At 48.9% G+C, this 15238-nt stretch overlaps 1 protein-coding gene across 4 annotated transcripts in view; it reads right to left on the bottom strand.

Moving 5' to 3' along the window:
* Positions 1-2214: 2214 nt before the first annotated feature.
* The window catches only part of Ikzf4 (IKAROS family zinc finger 4), a 40139-nt gene continuing 27115 nt past the window's right edge, over positions 2215-15238 (bottom strand). For 3 of the 4 annotated variants that reach the window (XM_027392155.2, XM_035451022.1, XM_035451020.1), the window contains 6 exons: positions 14672-14776; positions 13123-13383; positions 11820-11987; positions 8326-8475; positions 7435-7566; positions 2215-5971 (listed from right to left, as the gene is read on the bottom strand). In XM_027392155.2, the coding sequence (XP_027247956.1) occupies positions 5208-5971; positions 7435-7566; positions 8326-8475; positions 11820-11987; positions 13123-13383; positions 14672-14776 (1580 nt within the window). In that variant the 3' untranslated portion in view covers positions 2215-5207. The remainder of the gene's footprint in view (positions 5972-7434; positions 7567-8325; positions 8476-11819; positions 11988-13122; positions 13384-14671; positions 14777-15238) is intronic. The other variant, XM_035451021.1, reaches the window with a different exon arrangement.

Here is a 15238-nt window from a genome sequence, read left to right as displayed (position 1 = left end):
GGGAAAGTAAAATGGAACCCTTGCCAGGATAGGGGGACTGGGGAGCAGAAGGGAGGGGTGCAGCAGAGTACAAGTAATCTGATCAAGGAAATAGAAAAGTGGGGGGCTTCTTAGGAAGGAGAAGGGGGGTCAGTAGGGAGAGAGGTGGGAGAGAGCTAAGGAGAATAGCGGCAGTGTACGCTTGATCTGAGAGGGGAAATGGGAAAGGGAGCCTCTCAGGGAGGGGAGGGAGGAAAATACAGAAGGAGGGGGGAAGTGGGTAAAATAACAGTAAGGATTTCTGAAAAAGCCATAGAAATCATACTATTAACTGTTTGCCCCAAACCCTATAACACACACCACTCCCTGTATAAATATACACACATATATGTTTTCTTTTACATATATATTTTTAACCACTCCTCTCATCAGGGATGATGCTGCTCCCTCTGAGAGTCACAGGTCACCTGGCAAAACCCCCAATACCAAACCATAATGATAAGAGAACCCCTCTTTTGAATTGTTGGATGGGGCTGTCCAAGAGAATCCCCAAACATACAGCCTATTCCCGTTGCCCTTGGTTACCCTTCAGAGATAGAAGGTGAGTCCCTGTTACTCCTGAAGACAGCATGCACTTCAGAAACAGGACCCAGAGACCCCTGAGTTGAAACTGACTTGAATGCTTCCTCCCTGAGGACTAGAATTCATGGTACCAGAAGGCACTATGTAAGCTTCCAAAGGAGGGAGTCAACTAACACTCCTACCAAGCTATGATACCCATGAACCAGCATCAGTGAGCAGCCTAGTACCATAACCCTAAGGGTTCAGTAGTGCATGCATCCCTTGAGGGTAACCAACAGCTCTCTCACTGGTCTTGAGAACTACTCAGCAAACCTAGTGCTCGCGCAGTGCTAGTGAAGTCATGGTAATTGAGGAGAATCTATGACTTCTAATTTACCATACCAGCATAATTCCTAACAACAATCCATAAACATGTAAATATAGTCTTCACCCCTCATCAAAGAAACTCCTCTTTGCAACAGATGGAGACCCCCCCTACAGTAAACCACACCAATCAAAATGCAGAGCTGTGGAGCCCAGGCCCAGTGGGTACATCTATAAAATGCTTCAGTAGCTAAGGCTCAGACAACACTGCAGAGGGGAGGCAGAAAGATTGCAAAAGCAGGAGGATCAAGGGGTTTGCTGTGCGATTGTCTCCCACTAATATGAGACACCACATCTGTAAAATCTGACCACTCTGACTGTCCAAATGCGAGGCGAACAAGGATGACACCAAAGAACGCACCAAACTGGACAGAGAAAAGCCTGGACCCCACACAAAGAGCTATAGGCAACAGAGGAACACTGGGAGCAAGAGAAGTAATCCTCCCCAGGGAGGAGCACACCAATTTGGTTGTTCAGTGCCAAATGGTCAGCACTGAAACATACATACTGGTAGCATTATAGAGACTGACCAGGAAAAAAAAAAAATATATATATATATATATATATATATATATATATATATATATAAAGAAAAAAGGAGACCCAGAATTTGGAAGAAACTGGGGACAGGTATATAAGAGGATTTGGAGGACAGAAAGGGAAAGGAGAAAAGTCGTAATCAAATTATAATAAAAATAATAAGGGCTGGAGAGATGGCTCAGTGGTTAAGAGCACTGCCTGCTCTTTCAAAGGTCATGAGTTCAATTCCCAGCAACCACATGGTGGCTCACAACCATCTGTAATGAGATCTGGTGCTCTCTTCTGGTATACAGGCAGAATACTGTATACATAATAAATAAATAAATCTTTAAAAATAATAATAATAGGCCCGGCATTGGTGGCACATGCCTTTAATCCCAGCACTGGGGAGGCAGAGGCAGGTGGATCTCTGTGAGTTCTGGACCAGCCAGGTTACACAGACTCTGTCTCAAAAATAATCTTCTGGCCGGGCAATGGTGGCACATGCCTTTAATTCCAACACTGGGGATTCAAGGGCAGTCTGATCTACAGAATGAGTTCCAGGACAGCCGAGGCTACACAGAGAAGCCCTGTCTCAAGGAAACAACAACAATAACAACAAAACTGCTCTGCTAGACCAGCCGTCAGTGGTCTTGTTTGGTTTCCCCTCAGCCTTAGACTTTTCTACATCTTGAACAGAGATAGTGGGATGAAGTCTGCCCCCCTCCCAGAAGGAAAACAAGGCAAAGGGAGTCTCCGAGAACAAACAGGGCTGTTAAATTACTCATGTTTATTTATAACAGACCTTCAGCCAGTACAGTACAAAACTTACAGTAGTATTTCTCCATTACACAAATATTTACTTACAGTATGTTACATATACAAAACGCTTTGCAGGAAGTCTCAAAAGCTGGTTTAGCTCCCTTTGAGGAAGGAGCAAAACTCATTAAAAAGAGGGAAGGGGAGGGTCAGAGGGTGAGAGAAGAGGTGAAGGGGCAAAGGTCAAAAGGGATACCAAACAGGCTACAAAGGAACCCTGGGGGAGGAGAAGAGGTGATATTGCACTTGCTTCTGTGTTTATTCTATTTTTGATCTTCATAATTTCTGATTAAAAATATATATGTATATTATTTACACAAGGAAAGAAGCTGCCAGAAGTATTACAAAATTCCACCTGCAGCTTGGACACCGACACACACATACACAAAGGTCTGGAAAAGTGTCTATTTAAAAATTCTCTCCCTTCCCCCTACTTTTTTTTGTGGTGTTGTTTTTGAATAGTAATAAAAAAAGAAAACACCTCTTTTCTCTGTGTGGGTTTTGGGTGTTTTGTTCTGTCATCACTGACTTTTCTTTACTTTTTTTTTTATGCAAAAGGAGCTGGGAGAGAGTGTGAGGATGTTTGAGGTTGAGGAGCTGGAGGTCTCTGAAAAGTAGGAATTTGTACCTAAGACCCTGGTTAAAGTGCAGTGATGGGCTGGAGAGGGACAAGGTGCCCCTCCCCTCCCTAGCACCTGGCCTTGTCCTTCTGTCTCTGCTCTTGTGGGCGCACAGTATAGCCTCGGAGCATAGTCCTTCAGGGTTCTGGGGGGGTTACAGGCGCTAAGGCTGACTAAAGGGAGAGAGGCATGGGGCACTCAAAGACTCTGATGCCTCAGAGGAACTGGTCCTTCTGAGGCATTCCCAGATACATGGCGGGCACAGAGGTGGTGGGAACAGGTCTGATGGGAAGAGGCTCGGTAGCCAGAATAGTTCAGGAGGAGCACAGATACCAACCTCAGCTCTTCTGCCATCCCTAGGAGTTAGTGCCAAGGTTCTGTCTACAAGACCCTTCCCTTCTCTTGGGACTACTCCCTCCGGAGCTCCCACCCTATTCTCCACCTTTGGCAGCACCTGTTTATTGCTACAGTGTCAAGGAGGAAGAACCACCCCACAAAGCTCCTCCCTGCCAATCTGGTCCTTCTGGGAAGCCATGTAATGCAGAAGGAAGAGGAGAAAGTTTTTTCACCCCGCCCTTCTCATGAGAGGGGAAGGCAGACTCTCCAGAAGGCTTAACAGCCCCAGTCCCAGGATCTGATCTAGTCCACCCTTTCATGCCTCTCCAGATCCCTAATAGGGAGTGAGAAAAATAGAGAGAGGCAAGAGAGCCAACAAAGAAAGGGCACGTGGAAAGAAAGATGGACGGGAAAGGGAAGGAAGAGAGAAGACCAAGACTTATAACTTATGAGGTGCTGTGTTTGGTTTCTACTTTTTTTTTTTCTTATTTTCTTTAAACATAGAAAAACAGCCTTTGGTTTGAATCTCAAAGAAGCAGAGAGGGGGATGGCTGTGGCCTTGGCAGGGAACTCTTTATAGAGAGAGACCTCCATGTGCAGTGGGACTATGCCTTCTCCTGCGTGGTCTCACGAATCCTCGATTATCCAAATAGCCAGGGTCTCTGCAACCACCAGAGAAGAATGCCCCTCCTGCCCTGTGTCCCGGCCGAGCATGGAAGGGCAGTGAAGGATGACTCCCAGTTGCATCCATCCCATTCTTGCTGGGACAAGGGTGGGATGGTCGATGGGCACATACATGTTATTCATCCTGGGACAATTTTTGGTTATACTGAAAAATTAGCGGAGAGGAAAGAGACATCCCTTTCTCCCCCCCAGGACCCGGGGAATGAGACGGTGGATCCTGTGGCAGGGGAGAGGAAGAAGGCAGCGTGACTCGTGGGGCTGAGAGGCCCCTGGTCATTGGGCAGCAACCCACTGGTTTCTCATAGAACGGGGACAGAAGGAGTCCCTGAGGGCCTAGGAAGGTCACTGGAGTGAAAAAAGTTTGAAAGGTGGAGGAGAGAGTTCTACCCACCCCCTTTCCCGTGCCCTGGTTCTCAGCTAGGCACCTGCAGCTCTGGGTGTGTCAGACAAGGTTGCAGGCCTAGCTTTTAGCCCCTGAGAATATAAAATGGGGGCATTCCAAGAGGAGAGAAGCCACCACTGAGGGGAGTGGCAGGTTGAGACCAGAGTGGTGTTGAGGGGTGAGGCAGGGAGCGGGGAGAGCAGAGCGATACACATCCTGGAGGGAGATCCCGAACGGAGGCTTTAGGGGGCTTGTATTCCCAGGTGAGGTCAGGAGGGACCCTCAGCCCACAGGTCCTGGGGATAGTCTCTACAGCCCCCTCCTACTTCCAAGAGGAAATTCTTCACTCATTTAAGAGTAGTAGTGCAAGCTGCCTAAAGTGAGAGGGCACGAGAGGTATGGAGTACCAGGTTGAAGGGTCCCAGAGAGGGTGCCACGGAGCTCAGATTGGGGCCACTGGGAGGTATCAGCATCAAAAGTGAAGAATCAGATAAATAAAGGTGAAAACTAAAGCAAGAAGCTCAATGTCTCGTACTACAGAGAGGAGCTTCCAACCCCTGGGGCTGCTGGAGGATGTGGGATCCACAAGGAAGAAGAAGAAGAAGAAGAAGAAAAAAAAAAAATCTAGGCTTAGAGAGGAAGGGAACCCTGGGCAGGAGAGTGAAGGAATAGCCAGAGATTGCAGTAAATGTAAAAAGGCCAAGGGAAAGTCATTAGTAAACAGCAAATATGCTGGGAAGAGAGGAGTTTAGGAGGAGAGATGTAAGCAAAAGACTCGCCTTGTCACAATGCTTAGATCAGTCATGGTAGCAGGGGGCAGACGAAGAGGGGTCCGAGTCTAGTGTGAAGCGAGGCGGCCAGTGAATGGGGCTACAACGCAAAACTCCTCGGGGTTTAAGGGGTATTGGGCTAGAGAGGGGCCCCTAGCCCACCTTATGTTCCCCCCGGACAATGTGGGAAGAGAACTCATACCGGTCCTGGCTGTGATAGCCACAGATGTTACACTCGAAGGGGTCTCTGAAGCCGTGGCAGCCCATGTGGATGGTAAACATGACGTGGTCCAGGAAGAGGATGCGGCAGTGTTCGCACTTAAAGGCCTTCACGGGCTCGCCGCTCTCACCCACCACCCGAAGCACTTCCTTGGAGGGGCCTGGGGTGCCCCGCAGTAACCCCTCCTGTGGTTTGGGGTCCTCTTTGGCATAGGCGGGACTGTGCCGGCCCACCACGATGGGGGGAGGAGGTTGGGGTGGGGGACCCTGAGGGAGGGATACCACCCCGCCGATCCGATCTTCGTGGTTGCTCTCTGTATCCGTGGAGTCCTGGCACCCGTTGCTGGGGGATGCCCCGGGGTCCGTCAGAGAGCCTCGGGCCCGGTAGAGAAGGGGACCTCCATCTCCCAGGTCCTCCGGTCCTTCACCTGCTTCCCGGGACCCCGGAAGCTCCAGTCGGCTGGGGAGGGGCTGCATCTGGGTGTACACAGAGCTGATGACAGGTGTGAGCTCCGAGATGCAGTTGGTGGGTGGGAGGCGGAGGGGACGCAGATGCTCTGTGCCCACGAAGGCTAGAGAACCTCCAAAACCAGGCTCCAGGCCGTGGTGCGACACCAACTCCACATCCTTTTCATAGCCACTGCTGGGGTTCACATCGTAGGGGAGGTCCGAGAGGCTGAAGCGCATCTGCTTTTCACCTGTGGGGAGAGTCAGGTCTCGTTGGGACTGGGTTCGAAGAAGCCAGAAGTTATGCCCAGAATTACTTCCTTGTTTTCTAACCTAGGGGCCTCAATATAACAGCATTGTTATCGTTACTATTCATTAGTTTTGGGGACCCAACCCAGGGCTTCACAGATGGGAAGCACACATTCTGCCACTGATATATATATATATCTGCACAGTCCCGGTCAGGTCCAAAGCAGGCAAGGCATCTCTGTAGCACGAAAAAATAAAAACCCAGAGACAGATATTGGGGTTCAAGCTGAGGGTCAGATAAGCAAAGCAGCTGGCCACTAGCTCTTACCTCTACCTCACACTGAAAGGGCTGTCTTCTCCTTAGTGTGGCTGGAGAATAAATCTCCCCACCAAGCCTCAGACTGCAATCCCAGACTGCTGCCTCTTCGTTTTATACCTCTCAAATTCTGGGATTAAAGGTTGTGATCCCAAGTGCTGAGATCACCTTTGTGTGAACTGTTTCTCTTTAGGACTGGATCAATTTCATGTAGCTCAGTGTGGCCTTGACTAATCTCATCCATCTGCCTGTCTATTGAGTCCTGGGGTTAAAGGTGTGTGCCATCACAGCCTGACTCTATGGCTAGCTAGTATGCTGCTGGGATTAACAGTGTGTATCACCATTGCCCGACCTCTATGGCTGGTGGCTGGCTTTGCTTTCTGAACCTTCAGGGAAGCTTAAATAAATCATAAACGATGTATCTATCACCTCAAGTCTCTATGAAGTTTCACTGTCATCATTGTCTATAAAGTTTCAGATCCTCAGAGAGATAATGCCATTTGCTGGTCAGGGAACCACTTGTTCACTTCCTCTTTCTTGACCCGCACAGTCCTTGTTATTCTCACAAGACAAGAAACCTCGAGCCCGCATGAGTCCTCAATATAGACTGCTCTCTACTCTCTCTCTTATGTGTGTTTTGTGTGTGTGCATGTGTGCATACTCATCTTTGTGCTGGTGCATGCGTGTGTATGTGTCCATGTATGTGGAGGTCAGAGGACAACCTTGTGTGTCATCCTCAGGGATGCCATGCACCTCCTTTGGAACAGGATCTGTCATTGGGCTGAAGATCACCAATTAGGCTAGTCGGCCTGGCCAGTGACCCCAGGTCATCCTTCTGCCTCTGCCTTCCCAGGGCTAGGATTATAAACACATGCCACCATGCCTGGCCTTCTTATGTAGGTTCTGGAGATAAAGACTCTAGTTCTCATATTGCAAGGCAATCACTCCACAGACTGAGCTATAGCCCCCAACTCTCTTGAAGTGTGTCGTCCCTCCCCATCCACTTCTGTCTGAGGGGACATTCTGAGCACCACAAAGATCACTATACTGCTCCCCACCCTGCCCTAAATCAAATCACCAGACCAGGTCTCTGTTCTGATGGCAATCAAAGCTGTGATTGATTGGGGCTATGGTTCAAAGGACTCTTACCTACAAACTTCTGCGGGGTGGAACGTTTGCGTTTGGTGAGGCTGTTGGCCAAGCGATCTATGAAAGTTGGCCGCTCGGATGATGAGTGCAGCATTGAGTCGGGCACCATCTCCAGGTCACGAATTTCGTCACCTGGAGGGGAGGGGCAGGTGGTAGCAGCTGAGTATGAATGGCATTGGCCCAGCCTTTGACTGGAGAAAGCCAGCCAGTCAGTAGTCAAGGAAGGTCGTACCTAAGAAACTGGGCTTTCTTTCTTTCTTTCTTTCTTTCTTTCTTTCTTTCTTTCTTTCTTTCTTTCTTCCTTTCTCTTGAGACAGGATCTCACTATGCAGCCCTGGTTGAGCTTGGACTCATTCTGTAGACCAAGCTGACCTTGAACTCACAGAGATTCACATGCTTCTGTGTTCTAAGTGCTGGGCTTAAAGGCCTGCATCACTATGAGCTATTTACCCTACCTAAAGCTCATTCTAGGAACACTCCAGACCATTTGAGGACAATTATATACACCTACCACTTGACCAGAATATTCTTTGTGCTCTCTCTCTTTGTTTTTTATTTTGTTTTGTTTTGTTTTGTTTTTGAGACAGGGTTTCTCTAGCTTTGGAGCCTATCCTGGAACTCACTCTGTAGACGAGGCTGGTCTTGAAATCACAGAGATTCGTCTGCCTCTGACTCCCAAGTGCTGAGATTAAAGGCCTGAACTACCATCATCAGGCTAGCTTCCTTCTATGTCTGGATCTCCCTTATAGATCTGCCCCAGAGCTGTGCTGGACATTCCCTGTTTGGGAGGTTTACTGAGTGTGACCTGTGTTTACTGAGGTGCTAGAATCACTCTTGCCTGAACTCCTGGCCCTGCCCTCAGCTCCCCTGTGGTTCTGCCCACAGCCCCACCTGGCTGGCCAGCCAAAGCTTGGGCTTCAGTGCTGAGACCTTGTAGGTAGTTGTGGCAACGCTCCTTGTGCTCCTCCAAGGTGCTCTGCTGCTTGTAGCTCCGGCCGCAGTAGTTGCACTTGTAGGGTTTGCCCACTGTGGGAGAAGAGACTGTGGAGGAGAGAGCAGAGGCAACGTGAGAGTGACCACTCCCTATCCCTGGCTCCGAAGCATCATCAGGAGTAACAGCATACGGGCATGAAGACGATAGAAACTTGCTAACTTTTTTGGGGGGTGGAGTTGGGGGCTTGTCATCCCTTCCCCAACTCACCTACAACAAAGAATAGGTGAACCACATATGAGGGTGAGTGGCAATGTACAGCTAAGGGGAGGGGGGACCCCAGCTTCACACTGGTAGTGGGAGTCTAAATGCTCTGGCTGCTTCTGAAAGGAAGTGATGACCTGGGGACTTAGTAGGGGATCGTCCCTGGTAGGCCCCACCCCAGGATCTCAGAGTCTGGGGTTCAGACTGCGGTTTAACCTTTCCATGTTGCAGGCGGGTGCAGACCAGGGGACTTTTTGCCTGCAAGCAGTCTGCTTTGGCTGGAGGGAAATTGGTGGGCTGAGGCGGCACAGAAATGAGAGCCCTTGGATCCACCCATGCGGGAGGGGCACATATATATATATATATATTATATAAATTTATATAAAATATATATATATATATATATATATATATATATATATATATATATTTAACCTCTGTCCCTTGTCTGGCTTCACTGGTCTTTCTCTTTTTCGGTCATTGTACTGAGATACCAAGAGAGCCCCCAGAGAGCCCAACACTGACAAGAAAAAGAGGCAAAGAGCAGAAGAACAGAGAGGACGGTGGAAGAGTAAAAGAGAACAACTGTGTTTTTTTATTCTTTGTCTTAAAAAGAATGTTATAAAACTCTGAAGGAGAAAAATGGGAAAATTGAGACTAGTAGCTTTATTTAAACACAACTCTTGGGAGGTGGCTTTTTTTTTGTGAGAGAGGAAAAAAAAAAAAACCAAACCCAAAGAGGAACAAGGTACTGTATATTTGTGTTTATTGCTATTATTGAACAGGGAGGCGGGAGAAGACATTGCTAGGAAACTGGTGACTATCATTCACCCCCACAAACATCTATGCTTGGCTACAACTAAATCAACCTTCACCATGTTGCTCTTCGTCTGTAAACTAAGTGCTTACAGTGTGATCTGTAACAGGAAGCGTCTCACAGAGATGGGACCTACATGTATGTGCGATTTCCCCCTTAACCTCCCTAAGGAACAACATTCGAAATCTAGTCAGTTGATCTTGTCAAGAATGTGGGGGACTGCAGGGCATGCTAGTGCATATCTTTAATCCCAGTGCTTGGGAGGCAGATGCAATTGGTTCTCTGTGGTTTCAAGCCAGAATGGTCTACATGGCAAGTTCTAGGCTAGCCAGAGCCTGAGTGAGACCCTGAGAAAAGGGAGCACAGGTTTTGGCCATGTGATCTTGATAGGAACCCGCTAGGCAATAGTCTAGAACATTTATTTCCTTCCCCATAGCAACAGTGTCCTTGTTAAACAAATGGGGGTAGGGGACTTTAGGGCTGGGGCTGTAGCTCAGTTGGTAGTGTGCTTGCCTAGCGTGTGGGAAGCCTTAGGTTCCATCTCCAGCAGCTCATAAGCAGGAGTGGTGGTGTACCCCTGCAATCCCAGTACTTGAGAGGAAGAGGCAGGTAGACCACGGTCAGAAAGTGAAGGTCATCCTTGGCTACAAAGGGAGTTAGAGGTCAGCTTGGGATACATGAGATCCTGTCCCAATAAGTGGGTGCCAGGGGTGGGGCATTTTAATCTGGAACTTTTTTTCTCACTCCCCCATTTAGTATCACATAAGGAGACACAAGAACATTTCTCTGTGGATTACAGAGCATCAGTTAGTGATAATTGCCACATCTCTTCTCCCACATACACCGAGAGAGACAAAGAGGTCCCCGTTATATGGGAGAATCTTGAACAAGGCAGGATGGAGGAAGCAGAAGTTGCTGCAATGTCTCTCTGTCCCTTTAAGTCCTACCCAGGAGGGTTTATAAAAAGAGAAAAACCCAGCTGGGTGTTGGTGACGCACGCCTTTAATCCCAGCACTTGGGAGGCAGAGGCAGGTTGATCTCTGTGAGTTCGAGTCGAGGCCAGCCTGGTCTACAGAGCGAGTTCCAGGACAGCCTCCAAAACAATACAGAGAAACCCTGTCTTGAAAAAACAAAATGAACAAAGAGAGAGAGAGAGAGAGAGAGAGAGAGAGAGAGAGAGAGAACCCAGGAAAGATTCTGGGTCAGACAGTTAATTCTTTCCTCTTCCCCACCCTCTCCTTGCCAGCTCAATCTGGCCAAGGGTTCAAAACTTAGTAAGACACCTAGAAATCACTGTTTCTCCAGTTACTTCCATCGAACACTAATTGTTTATTTCATTGTTTTGAGACAGGGTCTCACAGAGCCCAAGCTGTTTGAATACCCGACCTTCCTGCCTCTGCCTCTCTGGTACTGGCTTCTGGGTACTCTTTGGATTTGCTTTCATCTATGAGAAAATTACCACTTCTTGGGATGCACAGCAGAAATGGAACAGTCTTTTCCTATTTGGAGATCCTAGCTCCTTTCCTTCCAGTTTGGGAGGTCTGTAGATTAATTTTTTTTTATATAGGAACCACTAGGAAGTAGAGGGCAGGACATGCAGTGATTGTCCAAGACCTCTGGTATCTTTTTTGTTTGTTTGTTTGTTTGTTTTTTTGAGACAGGGTTTCTCTATGTAGCTTTGGAGCCTATCCTGGCACTCACTCTGGAGACCAGGCTGGCCCCGAACTCACAGAGATCTGCCTACCTCTGCCTCCCGAGTGCTGGGGCCACCAACGCTGGCTGACCTCTGGGTAAAGATGGTGATGGGTGTAGTTTCCTAGTGCAGATGAGAGTGGGGAGAAGCCTCCTACTGGGCTCAGAGTTAGGGCTGATGAGACACATATGATGTTGGCATCATTAAAATGTTTAGAAAACAAAGGTTAGGGGAGCTGGAGAGATGGCTCAGGAGTTAAGAGCACTGGCTGCTCTTCTAGAGGACCCATGTTCAATTCCCAGAACCCATATGGCTGCTTACAGCTGTCTGAAACTCCGGTTCTAGGGGACCCGACACCAATGCACATAAAAAGAAAATAAATCTTTAAAAAAGAAAAGAAAAGCAAAAGTTAGGGACAAGCTGGGAACATTAGCCATGCTCCCTTTGCTACATGTCACAGAATGTGGCGGGGAAGAGCCCCACAAATTCCTCACAGATCAGCAAGGCAGGTCCCTATCTGCTCTGTCCGTGCCCTGTAGGTGCTCCCTGTGGGTGCTCCCTGTGGGTGCTCCCACTCCTCAGGGACAGACACTGTCCCTCTCCAGTGCAGAGACATCTTGAAGCTCTTTTCTGAGCATGTTGGGTGCCACTCTCTCTGCTCCTCCTGGGTAGTCACTGACCTGAGTGTGTACGGAGGTGGCCAGTGAGAGCGTCGCGCCGGCGGCAGGCATAGTTGCAGAAGGGGCATTTGAAGGGCTTCTCTCCGGAGTGCAGCTTGATGTGGCGCAGGAGGTTCCCCTTCTGCGTGAAGGAGGCTCCGCACTGATTGCAGTGGAAGGGCCTTTCGCCTACAGGTGGAAGAGCAGGTTTGGGGGAGACTGTGTGAGGTGTGTTGAAGAGCAGAGCTGAGGGGAAAGTTCTCTGAGAACATTCTGGAGGAGCAGTGAGTGCCACACATACCAGGCTTACTTTATAGAGGTCACCTGGGGCCCTCTTACCCTGGAAAGGTGTGGACTAGAGGTGTACCTGAAACCAGTACAGTGCCTAGAAGACCTGCCAAAAGACTATTACCCAAAATAGCTCTGTGTAGCCTTTGCCTAATTATTCTTTATCAATAAAAGATTGGGAGTCAGATATTGGTAGGAGGTGGCTTCCCCACAGCTTCTCTGACCATTCAGTTCTTACCCCAATATCTGACCCCCGATCTTTTATGGATAAAGAGTAATTAGTTAAAGGCGTCAGCTCAGAGCCCAGTCTGTCCAGGGAGCCCAAAGTCTGAGGAGGGTAAGCAGAGGTTCCCCCTCCCCTACACTCCCTTTTAAATTATGAGATGAAAAGGCCCTGGAATTCTGTCTCTCTTGGACTGACTATAGGCAGCTCTCTCTGACTTCTGCAAACATTTTTTGGTGTTGAGATCCACCACAGGTCTTACACATGCACACCCCCACCCCTACCCCCCACCCACCCCCATCACTGATCTATACAGAAGCTTCAAAAATTCTTCTAGAGGCCCCAACACCCACTCTCTCTACACCCTGAGAAAAGGAGTAGTAGTTCTTTGTCACAACAGCTGAAGAAAAGGGCTGAGAAGGTACAGATGTTCCGAGGGGCTCATAGCCCTTTCTCTCTTTTGTTATCTAGAAAACATGCTCCCAGCCAGTCACTGGTAGTACACGCCTTTAATCCCAGCACTCGGAAGGCAGAGGCAGGCAGATCTCTGTGAGTTTGAGACCATCCTGATCTACAAGAGCTAGTTCCAGGACAGACTCCAAAGCTACAGAGAAACCCTGTCTCGAAAAAAAAAAAAAAAGAAAGAGAGAAAAAGAAAACATGCTCCCATTGACCCTTCCCTTCCTGAAGCCCCCCTCCCTCAGGTCTCTTCAGCCTTCTCTACCAGTGTCCTAGCACACCTCTGCCTCACACCCCAGCTTCACCCAGAGCTCTTCCATTAAATCTTCCACTAAAGCTCTGCTGCTTACTCACCAGTGTGGCTTCGCTTGTGTACCATGAGCACATTGGGTCCGATACAGACCATGCCACAGACGTCACACTTGAGCTTGCCATTGGGTAGCCGGATGCCACCAGGAGAGTGAGGCTCTGGTCCACTTCCATCGCAGTAGCCCAAGGGCTCTGACAATGAGTCCTCCACAATCACACTGTCATCCTTGTCCAGGAGCCGTTCGTCGGGCCCCAGCAGTCTACTCGACTCCTCATCGCTGTACATCTCCACCTTGATGGAGTTGGCTGGGGGTCAGGGGACTGATGTTTAGAACAGAGGCAGGCAAAGGGAAAACCACTACCAGGGCAGAGTGACACTTTTATAGTCCAACAGGGTGTCTGCAAACTCTGGGGCACAGAGTGTCAGGAGGGGAAATAGCCTATTTACTATCTTGGATGTCGTTCCAGAACTCATCTGAACTGAAAACAGTCTTTCCACCTACCAGTCACCAGGCAAATAGAGTTAAAAAAAAAAATGGAATGCACAGGATGTCTTCTGTCAGCAGGCAGAAGAGGTGACTAAGAAGACTCTTTGCCTGAACTTTCTTGTCATTAACAAAGATATTTGATTGGGCAGTGGTGGCGCACACCTTTAATCCCAGCACTCAGGAGGCAGAGGCAGGTGGATCTCTGTGAGTTTTAAGGCCAGCCTGGTCTACAGAGTGAGTTCCAGGTCAGCCAGGGCTACAGAGCAAGAGCCTGTCTAAAAAAGAAAACAGAAAAAGAAAGAAAGATAGATGTCTGGGTTGGCCTCGGGCAGGAAGCCAGTGAGAAACAGTGGCAGGAAAATAGTCTCAGGGAGACTGAAGGGGACAGCAGGCTAAAGGCAGAGTAGACCTGGAAGGCAGGTGTGATTTATTCTCCCTTATGAGACTGAACCCCCTATGCCTCTTCCTAGGAACCTGAGGGGACACAGGGGAGGAGCTTTGGCACTAGCTCTGACCTACATTCTTGGCTATTTCAACCATTTAGAGAATGTCACAGATCTAGGGCCAGCTGGGGAGGGGCATTCAGGGGGACCCTGCCTGGCAGGAGAAGATGGATGGGAGGTGATAAAGTCCTGTTACTGTTCATTTTCTGCCTCTCTCTACCCAATGATCATTTCTGTCTCCAATTCCAGAATTTTTCTTTGGAACCTTTATCCCTCTCCCTTCCCCCAAACATGGGGTTTCTCTGTGGAGCCCTGGCTGTCCTGGGACTCTGTTTGTAGACCAGGCTGGCCTTTTACTCACAAAGATCTGCCTGCCTCTGCCTCCTGAGTACTGGGATTAAAGGTGTGCGCCACCATGCCCAGCTGGAACCTTTATCTTAATGTCACCCATACACCCAATCTGGCATGAGCTATTTACTCTTTTTCAGAAACAAGGTGAGCACTGGGTAATGGGCTCCTTCCTGCGCCCCGAGGCCTTGAGAGTCTCTGAGCAGGAAATCGGCAGGACGTGATGGGGAAATAGTGATTAGGAGGAGGCAAACTGAGGGCCAAACAAAAATGGGGCTGCCTGGTGCCAGAAATGGGTAGAAGGATCACACTTACCACTGAGTGAGCGGCTGGGTGAAGAGTGCTGGCTATTTGGGGTGCTCACCGAGGGCCCCACTGGGGCCCCGAGGAACTCCTTCTCCAGAGATGAGTCCCCGCTACCTTGGAGGAGAGAACAGATTAAAGGTAAAGCTTGGACTGGAGCCTCTACGATCCACTACCTAATCTTCTTTAAAAACAAAAACAAAAACAAAAGCAAACAACTTCAGTTAAAATTCACAAGCATTGGTCCTATATTCATGTACAAGGTAGGCTGAATGTAAGTACCCTACCTGGTGCCCCAGTGGCCTGGCGCTCAGTGCTGACCTTGACTTCCGTGAACTCAGCAGCAGAGTCTGGCCTACTCTACCTTTATCTATGCCTGAGGGGAAGGAGCATCACCCACTGCCTAACTCTGCAGGAAGCAGGGCCAGGGCTGGGCGGGCCAGGGTAGAACAGAGAAAAGGAACCTGAAGAGAAGGTGGCACGAAGGGACATTCTTTCCTACTGCCCTCTCTCTCTCTCTTTCCGTCTCTCTCTCTCTCTGGAGCTCCCATAGCAGCTTTGGAATCTTCAGGGAGGGCG

Source organism: Cricetulus griseus (genome assembly GCF_003668045.3).
Source record: "Cricetulus griseus strain 17A/GY chromosome 1 unlocalized genomic scaffold, alternate assembly CriGri-PICRH-1.0 chr1_0, whole genome shotgun sequence".
Classification (NCBI taxonomy): domain Eukaryota; kingdom Metazoa; phylum Chordata; class Mammalia; order Rodentia; family Cricetidae; genus Cricetulus; species Cricetulus griseus.
Note: the sequence above shows the minus strand (reverse complement) of the source record. Positions and strands in the feature narration are given on the sequence as shown.